This window comes from Amborella trichopoda, chromosome 4, assembly GCF_054954075.1.
Source record: "Amborella trichopoda isolate Santa Cruz 75 chromosome 4, AtrichopodaSantaCruz75HAP2 v2.0, whole genome shotgun sequence".
Lineage (NCBI taxonomy): Eukaryota > Viridiplantae > Streptophyta > Magnoliopsida > Amborellales > Amborellaceae > Amborella > Amborella trichopoda.
In genome coordinates, this window is record NC_142339.1 from 14,954,697 (window position 1) to 14,968,197 (window position 13,501).

General features: G+C 28.7%; 1 protein-coding gene across 18 annotated transcripts in view; it reads left to right on the plus strand.

Annotated features, from left to right (window-relative positions):
- Window positions 1-3,679, plus strand: part of LOC18423249 (uncharacterized) — an 83,476-nt gene extending 79,797 nt beyond the window's left edge. For 10 of the 18 annotated variants that reach the window (XR_016054210.1, XR_016054211.1, XM_088864960.1 and 7 more), the window contains 2 exons: window positions 2-29; window positions 3,264-3,679. Coding sequence is in view for 16 of the 18 variants with exons in the window: in XM_088864960.1 (XP_088721086.1) it covers window positions 2-29; window positions 3,264-3,365 (130 nt within the window). In the remaining 2 variants the exon portion in view is untranslated. Of the gene's footprint in view, window position 1; window positions 30-421; window positions 540-1,794; window positions 2,128-3,263 lie in introns of those variants that run through there. The other 8 variants (XM_088864961.1, XM_088864964.1, XM_088864968.1 and 5 more) reach the window with 4 other exon arrangements.
- The last annotated feature ends 9,822 nt before the right edge of the window (window positions 3,680-13,501 follow it).

Sequence of the window (13,501 nt, forward strand, 5' to 3'; positions counted from 1 at the left end):
GGTTTGTCTGTCGGTTCCTAAGTTCACAGGTATTTCTTGGACTGAAAACTAAAATAATCTCCCTATCGTCATCATTTCTTTCTTGTATTTCTCATGTATAGATACAAATGCAATCTTCCATGTTTTAGTGAGGAATCCATTTCATCAATTTAACTTTGTGGGTCATTCAACGTAGTATATTTGCTGAAAGATAAAAAAAGTATGCTTTTCACGTGGGTGATTTTGTTAGGGATCTTTTTGTTTGTTTGTGCCATGCAATGTTCTCAAGACGACATTTTCTATTTAACTTATCGTAATGTACATCTAAGTCTGAGAGATTATTCATGAATGCAAATATACAAGACTAATTTCTTCTGATCATGTAAAATTTCGCATGTGTGACCATATAGCTCACTTGTGCAGCGTCATATTTGTTGTGCAGACACAGGTTTTTCTAGGGGGTGTCTCTTTGGGACAATAATTTTGATCGTGGTCTTAGACGAATACTAGGCTTTGTAAAGGTTAAAACCAGTGTTTAAAAAAACGCCGAGTCGCCCGGTTCGACTCGGGAATCGGCATGAACGGATCGAATCGACAAAAAAAACGAGAATCGTCCGGTTCGAGAGAGAACCGGACGATTCTGTACAGTGACTCGTCGATTCTCTGTACGGAATCGGCGAGTCCCGTACGGAATTATTATTATTATTATTATTATTATTTTTTTTTTTTTTTTTTTTTTTTTTTTTTTTTTTTTTTTTTTTTTTTTTTTTTTTTTTGTAATCCATGATAGATTTTTTTGTAATACTTGATTGGTTTTTTTATTAATCCATGATCGAATTGTTTTTTTTTTTTTTTGTAATCCATGATCGAATGTTTTGTTTTTTTTTTTTTTTTGTAACCCATGATAGAATTTTTTGTAATCCATGATCGAATTTTTTGTAATCCATGATCGAAAATGTTTTTTTTTTTTTCTTGTAATCCCTGATCGAATTTTTTGTTTTTTTTTTTTTTTTTGTAAACCATGATAGAATTTTTTGTAATCCATGATCGAATGTTTTGTAATACATGATCGAAATGTTTGTTTTTTTTTTGTAATCCATGATCAAAATGTTTGTTTTTTTTTTTGTAATCCATGATCGAATTTTTTGTTTTTTGCTTTTTTTGCAACCCATGATAGAGTTTTTTGTAATCCATGATTGAATTTTTTGTAATCCATGATCGAATTGTTTTTTTCTTTTTTTGTAATCCACGATTGAATTTTTTGTTTTTTTTTGTTTGTTTTTTTTTGTAATCCATGATCGAATTTTATGTAATCCATGATCGAATCTTATGTAATCCATGATCGATTTTTTTGTAATCCATGATTGAATTTTTTGAAAATTTGTGATTTTTTTTTTTGTAATCCACGATTGAATTTTTTGTAATCCATGATCAAATTGTTTTTTTCTTTTTTTGTAATCCACGATTGAATTTTTTGTTTTTTTTTGTTTGTTTTTTTTTGTAATCCATGATCGAATTTTATGTAATCCATGATCGAATCTTATGTAATCCATGATCGATTTTTTTGTAATCCATGATTGAATTTTTTGAAAATTTGTGATTTTTTTTTTTAATCCATGATCGAATTTTTTTTTGTAATCCATGATAGAATTTTTTGAAAATTTGTGATTTTTTTTTTTTTAATCCATGATCGATTTTTTTGAAAATTTGTTTTTTTTTTTTTTAATCCATATTATTCAAAGAGAAAATGAGAGAGATGATGATTTTGAGGCCACCCTATCCTAGCCATATTATTCACATATCGAGTCCCAACAGCAACAGTGTAGGGATGAGCACGACAGTGCAGGTGAGCATGAAGGATAGACAATCTTCGAGGATTTTAGATTGGGAATACAACAAAACACTAACACTCAGGGATTTGGGAATAGTCAGACGCCTGCTAATATCGATGATTCGTTTTTAGATCGAATCAATGAATTGTTAAACGAATTCAATCAATGGCACCAGCGTGACCAAGAAGAACAATAACGTCGTCTATCATTTTATTTTTAGATCATATGTTACTAATTTTATGCTTTATTGCAGTCCATGTATGTTGATATACTTATTTCATGATAATTATATGTTTATCCTTTTGTGTGATGTAAATTAAATGCTGAATGGCGGTTCATGCAGGGAAAGAACATATCAATATTCGCATATTCATTCAAAAACATGAAAATTCTTAATGGAGTACCCTCATTTCTTATTGAATTCCTAAAAAACAATATTTATAATGAATTTTAATAATTTTTTCGGATTTTTTTTAAGCTTTATTCTGACCGATTCACTCGATTCCCGATCCGGATCGCCGATACACTGATCCGGATCGGTTTTTTGGAAGCTCGATCTTGGTCACCGATCCAGTTTTTAAACCATTGGTTAAAACTGAAGTTTGAATAGTTAAAAAAAAAAATTGTGGGAAAAAATGCTTCAGTCCTTGTAATCATGACACAAATATGTTCGAGGGTCGTAACCCTTCCATCAATAGCTTGGTTGGTGATTAGGTCGTGAGCATTGAGGGTCATCACCATTCCATCAACAGAGTTGATGTTGATAAAGAGAATGAGCCATGAGCATGTCATTCAATTTTATGGCCCAGTTTCCCACCCTCGTCGTCCATCCCATTGATTACATGATAAGGTTGTCGATGGGTTGGGCTGCCTCATTGCCCTCTGTCGTCAACAGATATATTTTGGAGGATCTTGGCTGGACAGGTCTGGCCAGGTCAGAAAACTTTGGCCTGATTTATAATTTGGTCGAGCCCAGCCAAGGGGCCCTAGTAGTATGCTACAATGGATCCAGCCCAGCCAGGTCTCTCATAATAAATTGGGTTAGGTAGGAGCTGAGCAAACCTTGCGCAATTATACTTCATGTCAGATCGGGTGATCATTCTACATAATCGGGTGCAGCCTGGTTTGAACCTGGTCTGGCCCGAACGAGGCCCATGCACCCCCCTTATTTCTCAGTTAAGGACACTCATAACCATCCTGTTACCATGATCAGATTGAAGTTTAGTTTCCACTGTGACTCTGCTATTATCTTCATCTCATGGGCAACGAATATGTTGTGTACTGATTTCCATTTGTGAAAGGAATCAAGCCCGGCTTGATTGGTCATAGTCTTGACTTCCGTACATGTTTGAGTTTGAATGTTACCAGTGAATTACCCAAAAAGGATTTCCATTGTTTCCTTACTCCTGTTAATGTTGTGAATTAATCCACAACATTGTATTTGTTTTGCAGTTCCCCAAGGGTGACGTCCCCGAATGGGTTTGCAATGCTATGGAAGTGGCTGGCATAGACATCTCAGCTTGTTGTGCTCCATTCTCATCTGGCCAAGAATAGTGGGAGTTTTTGCTTTCGAAGAATCCAATCTAACTGAGCTTCGTGGTGCACGCCCTCCCCACATAAAAAAGGATGCAGCATATGTTTGCCTTCGATATACTGTTACCAAGGAGTAGGAGACCGTTATACGCACACTCGCAGGAGATCGTCCAACTTGGAACCAAAACAGTGACTTCCTTTTATTTTTCAATTTCTTTGCCCCCTTAAATTCATTGTTGCAATATATCCATTGGTCTAAAAAAAATCTCATGAAAATTGTGAGATTTTTAAAACAAGCATATGTTCTTTGGGGTAATGATAATTTTCTTCTTTTCTGTTTGGAGCTTTAGAATATGAGTTTATCTTAAATTTGAGTTTAAACTCTAGTATATATCTTAAGCGGTTGTTTGAATAACAATTAATTTTATCTAGAGCTAGAATTTTTATTTTTATTTTTAAAATTATTTATTTTTTCATATTCATCATCTCCATGGTAGAGATACAAGTCCTTAAAAATTAAGTCTTAAAATCCATCTCAAAAATAAATTTATTAAGAAGCCTGCATTTCTACGCATGGGGATTGGCCACATAGAAACTGGGTCCTGTAAATATAATATAAAATTTATTATAATATAATATATAATATAATGATACTTATATATTATAATATATAATATATAATAGAAGGAAAAATTTTACACCTCAAAAATCCATCATAAAAGGTTGTTTGGATGTTGAAAAACCCTCTAATTGATCATCTCGATATCGAAATGCATGAATATGACAAGAAAAAAAGATTTTGAGTCCGCAAAATAGTATCTTACAACACAATATTTATGCCATCCATTTTGAAGACTTTCATGTGTTTGTAGATTTACTAGATTTGAAATATTTTAAGAGTTTAATATTTTACAATTAGAGATGAAAATAGATTCTCAAGTTATCCTAAGAATTTTTAAGGTTGCAACCTTATGCAAACCACACCCATAATATAATGATGCTTACATAATAGGTTGGGCTTGGTTTGGTGGGTCAAAGTTATGCGGAAAGTTCGTTTAGTTAGCTTACGTGTGTTGCACATAAGAATGAAATAATTGATTTTGTAAATAGTATAAAGCACATCCCTTGGAGAGAGTCAATATATATTTATAAATGTGCACGGTATTTAAGTTTTAGAGTAAGTTGTAAAATTTTAAAAAAAATAATAATAATTGAGGTGATGTAGCAAAAATATGGCTAAATTAAGCAGAACCAAAAAGAACAAGATATAAAAAATACAATATACACATTTCAACAACATGAAATCGTCAAACTTCATCAATCTCAATAAGTACCATCCATCGAATTAAATATCAACAAATATAAAAATAAATTTTGAATTCGTGAAGATCATAAATTCAAAATATTAGTTTTGTGAATGATGCCAAAAACTCACCTATGCAATATAACAGCATACTAGACAAAGAAACACAATTCAATACCTCTAATGAAAGTCATTCAACATTGGATATAATGCATCTAACAACCAAAAAAAAAAAGTTGGACTTAGGAGGTGGGTGATAATGGAGCACAACAAATGATGCATTTACAATAGGATATCTTTGCCTTTTCAAGGCAAGATAAGATAAAGTAGTATGAGTTCGTTATCGTTTCGTTTTCTTCACCCAAGGTAACATAAGAGAAAGATGGGTATGACTTTTACCAAAAAAAAAGGATTTGAGAGAAATTCGAGGGATCGAGAGAGAGATTTGTGGCTTATAGGTAAAAACCAGTGGTTGAAAAATCGGCCTAGTTACTTGGGCTCCACCACTTGTTGAGCCCTAGTTGTCCAGAGTTGGCTGTCCAATTTGGGGACACTAAAAAAATCAAAAAGAAAAATAAAAGTTCTTAAAAAATGAGAAATTTATTTGGGATATTTTTTTTATGCCTTCTGCTATTTTGGCAATGGAAAATGGTTTGGACATAAATACTTATTTTTATATTTTCCTATCTTTTTTAATTATTTCAAAAATACCCCCAATCAAAAGTTGATTTTTTTAAATCTATATTTTTATTATTTTTTAACAGTATTTGTACATTTATTTATTGTTTGGATTTTTTTTTTTATCATTTTTTAATCTTTGTTTTGCTGCTATAATAGTTGACACTAATCGGGCCGAGTTACTCAAACTTGCCTCGAAGAATCTCTTCGGACCATGACCGATTACTTGGTCTAAGGTTCACTGTCAAACCTTACGAAGTGCTAGTGTTGTTAATACGCCATGCATATGGCAATAATAAATATTTAAATGAAATTATGAAATCTAATTATCAATGCACACACCAAGTGCTAGTGTTAAAACTCAAATAATGGTGAACAATATATATATAAGAGAAATGAAACTAAATGATCTACATAAGACCTCAATCATGTTTATGAAGCATAGACTTCATCAAGTAATATAGATGGTACGAAGTTGAATGAAAAAAAAAAAAAAAGGAAAAAATATACCTCTTTAGATTTAAGAGAAAATAATTTAAAGTTAGAAAACAATAGACATTGAATCCAAAAAACAAAAGAAAGAAGGACATGCTACTCTCGCAAGTGTTGGATTATATAACTTAACATAAAATCTCTAAAATATAACATGTTTATGTATCACGTTAGTGGTGCTTTTAAAGCCATAACAATAAGAGAGCAAAAGAGATCTACATGGCTCAAATTGTACATGGGAAAATCACCAGTAAGATTAAACTATCTTAGATTTATTATTATTATTATTATTATTATTATTATTATTATTATTATTATTATTATTATTATTATTATTATTATTATTATTATTATTATTATTATTATTATTATTATTATTATTATTATTATTATTATTATTATTATTATTATTATTATTATTATTATTATTATTATTATTATTATTATTATTATTATTATTATTATTATTATTATTATTATTATTATTATTATTATTATTATTATTATTATTATTATTATTATTATTATTATTATTATTATTATTATTATTATTATTATTATTATTATTATTATTATTATTATTATTATTATTATTATTATTATTATTATTATTATTATTATTATTATTATTATTATTATTATTATTATTATTATTATTATTATTATTATTATTATTATTATTATTATTATTATTATTATTATTATTATTATTATTATTATTATTATTATTATTATTATTATTATTATTATTATTATTATTATTATTATTATTATTATTATTATTATTATTATTATTATTATTATTATTATTATTATTATTATTATTATTATTATTATTATTATTATTATTATTATTATTATTATTATTATTATTATTATTATTATTATTATTATTATTATTATTATTATTATTATTATTATTATTATTATTATTATTATTGTTGTTGTTGTTGTTGTTGTTATTGTTATTATCATAATTATTATCATCATCATCACCATGGGTCAAATTATACATGGAAAAATCACCAATAAGATTAAACTATCTTAGATTTATTATTATTATTATTATTATTATTATTATTATTATTATTATTATTATCATTATTATTATTATTATTATTATTATTACTATTACTATTATTATTACTATTATTATTATTATTATTATTATTATTATTATTATTATTATTATTATTATTATTATTATTATTATTATTATTATTATTATTATTATTGTTATTTTTATTCTTGTTATTGTTATTGTTATTATCATCATCATCATCATCATCATCATCATCATCATCATCATCATCATCATCATCATCATCATCATCATCGTCGTCATCATCATTCTTTTTTATTTTTTATTATTTTTTTTTAAAGTCAGTTTTCAAGATTGTTTTATACTTTTAAATACTAGTTTTAATGTTTTCTTAGACTTTAAAACTTTTTACATTCAATCCTCATATTTTTAATACCTTTAATATTCTTTATAATTTTTAATTCAATAAAATAATTAGTTAGTCTTTTCTTTTCAATATTAATTTTTTTAAATAATTTTTATATTTGTACATTTTATGATTTTATTATTTTCAATTATAACTTGATTAATTTCTATCAATTATAATTTATAATAATTCAATATTTTTTACTCTTTATCATGGTATTTAAATGTTATCAACCATGAAACTTCGTCCTAATTTTTAGGCATACAAAAATAATAATAGATCCATCTAGCACCTTAGAGTTAACAATGTATTTTTAATTTCTACAATTTTAATTTTTTATTATTTTTATATTTATTATATTTATCATATTTATTATATTTATTATATTTGTTAATTATTTTTTATATTTATGCTAAAAGATAAACTCAATTTTTATGACCTAAAATTTTTATAAAAGGAAAATGTGTAAATGAAGGTTTAAAGCATTAAAAAATCAAAATGTAATAATATAAAGGTTTTTACATTTGTCGTAGATATAACATATTTTATTTGGGATACTTTATAACTCAAAATTTTAAATTTAATATTTATCTAGCAAAATATTGTATTTAATATTAATAAATTAGTCATAAAATACCAAACATAGAGTTGGTTTCCTTTTTTAAATTTTTGAAAGCATGGGATCACAGAAAAAAAATTTACTATTTTAAAAATTAAAATTACTAAATTAGAAATAGATTATTTAAAAGTGATCATAAAAAAAAATTTCTTGTAAAAACAGAAATTATTTTGATAACTTTGGAATTGTTTAAAAAAGTGGTCATACATAAAATTAATAAGAGTAGAAATTCATAATTTCTTTTTCAAATAATTTCCCTTTTTAGTGGTGAGTTTTGTATCAAAGAAAATATTATTTATTTAAAATTTTTAATCTACGAAAAAAATCTTAAAAATAATAAATATATTATTTAAAAGTGATCATAAAAATAATTTATTGTAAAAAATGAAATTATTTTGTTGATACAGTAAAAAATTTTAAAAGATTAGCCATACATGAAATTAATAAGTATGAAATTTTGCTTTTTTAGTGAAAAAATATTTAAAAAATAAATCTATTATTTAAAAGTGATAATAAAAATAATTTATTGTAAAACCTGAAATTATTTTGTTGATAACTTTAAAATTGTTTAAAAGATTAGCCATACATGAAATTGATAAGTATGGAATTTTGATTTTTTAGTTGAGTCTTATTTAAACTTTTTAATAGATAGTAAAAATCTTTAAAATGGTATAATGAAATCATAATTTATGATATAAATAACAAATTTTTATGGTAATAATGCTATAATCGTACTTGTAATTATTTATTAAATCTTCAAACACAATAAATAAATAAATAAATAAATCTTCAAACACCAACAAAAAAAAAAAACAATAACGTAATGCATGCATACAAAGTTAAATTATACCTTGTAATTATTCTCCTGCTCAATTTCCCACATATGATCAAATATCTACAATAAATTGAACATCACTCATTAATCAAAAAAACATAAACCAAAAATACAAAAACCCTATTACCAATAAACAAATAGAGAAATTCTAAACAACCCTATTACCAATAAACAAATATTACCAATAAACAAATAGAGAAGTTATAAATAAAGAATGAGGTAAGAGAGAAAGGTAGTAGAGAGAAACATGGCTGTGGAGAAGAGATAGAGAGAGAACATCATAAGAGAGGAAGAGAGAGAGATAGGGGGAGAGAGGGAGAGGGAGAGGGAGAGGGAGAGGGAGAGGGAGGGGGGAGTCGCGGAGAGAAAAGAGAAAAGACATCGAGAGAGAGAGTGGGGGTAGTAGAGAAAAGAGAGAGAGAGAGAGAAAAGATGTCATGGAAAGAGAGAGAGAGAGCTGAATTTGTAGAGAGAAGGTTACTCATGGATTAACAGGCTTTGGAGAAAGAGTTTGTGGATTGGGTTCGAATTAATGAAGAGTGCGGTTTGTATAGATCTTATGCTCTAAACAATTAAATTAAAGCCTACCTTCAAATAGTGTCGAAGAATGTGGTTGCAATACGGAAATCTTTGTGATAGCTTTAAAATATATTTTCATCTTTTTTTACAAAGTTTAAAGCTTCAAAAATAGTGTAGATCGACAAATCTATGAAAACTTGAAAATCTCGAAATTGGCGGTCCAAAAATGTGTTACAAAATATATTATTTTTGAAACTTGAAATCTATTTTTTTTCTCATGTCCATGCATCTTGATATCAAGATAATCAATTTGATTATATTCGGGCATCAAAACAACCACTTGTGAAATTTTTGAGGTAGGCTCAAATTTGATTGTTTAAAGCCTTGGCTCTATATAAACTTTTCCCATTAATGCATTACCAAAACTGGACGATGCACTCTTTGAAAGGTTGGTGAACCCACAACATATCACATCTTTTTCTGGAATAACTGCAAATTATGTTAGCAATACCACCCATGATTTAAATCATCTTTCTCCTAAAATATCTCAATTTCCATATTATCTCAAATCCCCTTGATTTGCTCTACCTATTTTGTAATTGCTTCCCTTGATTTTCTCTAGGATAATATTAGAAACTTTTATGAATATCTCATATTATTACATACGTAAGTCCCCTTCTCATCTTTCTCCTAAAATATCTAAATTTTCTTATTATCTCAAATCCCCTTGATTTTCTTTATTATATGATTTGCTTTGTTTAAAAAATGGCAAGACAATCCACCTCTTTTTCTCTCAAAAGGATGAGTAGGGAATCTCTCTATCTTTTCCTCTCCTCCCGTAAAGATAGGGAATGTGACTTATGCAATAGAGCCACCTACCCTATGATCTCCATAGTATTAGGGTCCACTCCTATTCTTGCGACATGTGTCTACCCGTTAACTCTTGCTTAATAATGTAGTATAGATAAGACTATCCTACCTAGAAAAATTAATATATTTTGAACAATATTGCTTTTTAAATTTTTTGGAATGCAACTTGTGCATCACATACACTAGGGCTCTCTAAACCGTGCAATGAGGTCACCCATAACCTGCTTTTCCCACTTAAGGTAATACATAAGAATATTTAATTATTTAATTTTTTTTTGTCATTTTTAGCTATTTTATTATTTGTGGCCAAAACATGTGATTTTTTTGTAAATTATTTTGAATAAAAAATAGTTTTTTTTTTAAGTGTGTATATATATATATATATATATATATATATATAATGGATATTATCAAACTGCACATAATCCATTATCATGAATTTTTATTGTAACAATGAATTATTAGTGATAACAGTTACATTCGAAAAGACCCGCCATTCATGAGCTTTTCTTATTCCTAGAAGACTGATGTATAATTAAAATCAGTAATGTTATGTTATGAGCATCAAAATACATAATGAAAGTGCACTAGAGACCAAACTCTCCACATAGCAAAATGCATAATTAAAGCAATAGAGAATCATGGAACAATGATTCATGAAGGCTCAAATCCCAAATACATCAACAAATCCTCAAGCATGTAAATGTTATAGAGAGATTGAAACCCATCCACATCATAACCCAAAAAATAAGACATCCATAACCATTTTTAGATGGTACCCAAGAGAAAGGGTGAAACTAATTAATCTTAACAATATTTCATAAACATCATCATGATGTAGCTGCTGGCTTTCTATTATGACTGCAGTTGTAGTAGAACAATGCGATTCAAAAAAAATTACACGTACAATCAATAACTAATGCACGGTTCTTGTATGTGAATCATAAGAAATGTGTTAAATGAACTAAGTCACGCCAAATTTATTAAATCAATTCAAGTAAAGATAAAAACATTCGATGCCACTTTAGAAGAATTTCACAATAAAATTGAAAATTTAGAGGGTACAACCACTACCAAAAATAAAATAAAAAAATCAGTATGCATCTCTTTGGTACACTAAAACCACCACATAATAAAAATCAATACAATGTCACCAAGATTGATTGCAACCAGTTACTAAAAATCAGTTGCATATGGAAAGTCGCCAAAATAAAAAACAGTACACCACGATCCATGACCACATCAAAAAAGATAAATGTTCCCTAAAAATAGAATAAAGCATTATAGCAATGGTAAAAACACATCAACAAGATCGATGTTCCTTAAAAACAAAGTAAAGCATTATAGCAGTTGTAGAAACTCATCAAAAATATCGATGTTCCCTAAAAACAGAGTAAAGTATTATGGCAGTTGTAGAAACAAATCAACAAGATCGATGTTTCTTAAAAACAGAGTAAAGCATTATGGCAGTTGTAGAAACGCATCAAAAATATCAATGTTCCTTAAAAACAGAGTAATGCAGTATGGCAATTGTTGAAACACACCGAAAAGATAGATGTTTCTAAAAACAGAGTAAAGCATTATAGAAGTTGTAGAAACAATAGAAGATCAGAGCCCAATCAACTTGTAGCAACAAACAACAAAAACTATATTACGCTACGAACTAACAGGTTGCAAATCCCTCAAATGATATGATTGAACTACTAATGTTTTGAGAAGATGATAACCAACCAATCAAATGAACTTTCAAAAAAAATCTTAATCCAACTAAAATCAATTAAAATATGTGTGTTCGAACAATAAAATATGTGAAAATCAGTATATATGTGGTAAATCAATAATATCAATAAAATCTGATTTTTATCAAATTAGTTTAGTCAATGTTATTGTTGGGGTTTTTAGTTTCAAATATTTATTTGATACTTGAAATAAAAAGTAAAAGCAATCAACAATCAGTAAATCTGATAAAAATGAAGAACAAGAAGAAGGAGAAGATGTTGTTCTAGGGAGGGCGGCGTTGTTTCCTCTAGAGAGAGAAAGTAGAGAGCTTGATCTACACAGGGCCTTAAGCTGAGAAACGATGGAAGAGGGTTTCCTTCTAGAGAGAGAGTTGAGAATTTCTCTAGAGATAGAGAATGATTTTATCTTACAAAAAGTGCAGGTGGGTTTCTTTCTAGAGAGAGTCGAGAATTCTCTAGCGAGAAGAGGTTTTCTGTCGCACCGGGGCTTTCTCGTGGGACAACATATGGGCCTTGTAAGATAACAATTGGGCCTTGTTGAGGGAGAAGGAGATCTTGAGGGAGAGCAGTAGCGACTTTTTTGCTGCCTCTGGTAGTGCCAGGTTTTCTTTGGAGGGGAATTTGTTTCTCAGAGAGAGAAACTTGTTGCGTCGGTCATTCTTGATCCTGAGCAAGACTGCTAGAGAGAGATAGAAGAGAAATAGAGAGAGAAGGTCATGTTCCCCAGTTAAGCAAGGATGGTAAGAAGATGGTAAGCAGCCAACGGCTTTTTTTTTATAGTAAGTAACCAACGGCTCTTAAGTAAGGAAGATAAATAGACAATGCTCTTAAGTATCCTACATACTTTTAATTTTCTTTTCTTTTATCTCTTGGAAAGAAAATATCCTGCATATTTTAAAATTTAATTTTACAAGTCCTAAAATAAATTCTAGATCTTTTGGTAAGAAAAAGCTCGTCCCATTGCTTGTGAACCATGTTTAACAATTTCTAGAGAGAGACCATAATAATATTTGCTCCACTTTTTTAAAGGTAGAGATACAAACAATAAATACGTATTAATTGGTTTTATTGTAATAAGCATAAATTCATAAAACAACCAACTACAGCAGAGAAAATGTTTAGCACTAGTTCATTGCTAAGAATGGAACTCAGAGTAAGCATAAATTCAGCAACAACCAACTATAATAAGCATCAATTCATTAGGCGTAGTTCATTGCTAAGAATCGAATTCAAATAGAGAGATAGAGGTCACAAATGTATAGAGAGAGACAGAGGAGTTATGCACCCTGGTTCAGAGAGAGAGAGATAGGTCACGATAGATTTATAGAAGAGAGAGAGGTTTTATTAGCTAGTTTAAGTGAGAGGGAGAGAGAGAAGAGTCACAAAATGTTGAGAAAGAGAGGGAGAGGGCTTACCTTGGTTTAGCGGGTTTAGAGAGAGGGGGCTTATTGTGGTTCAGTAAATGCCAGATAGAGAAAGTTCCACCTTGGTTCTTTAGAGAGAGAGAGAGCTCCACTTTGGATCTTTAGAGAGAAATAGCTCAACCCTAGCTCTTTAGAGAGAGATCTCCACCATGGTTCCACTGGTTTAGAGAGAGAGGGGATGGAAAATGTTAACCTCGGGGTAAAGAGAAAGAGATGTAGTATTTCAATGG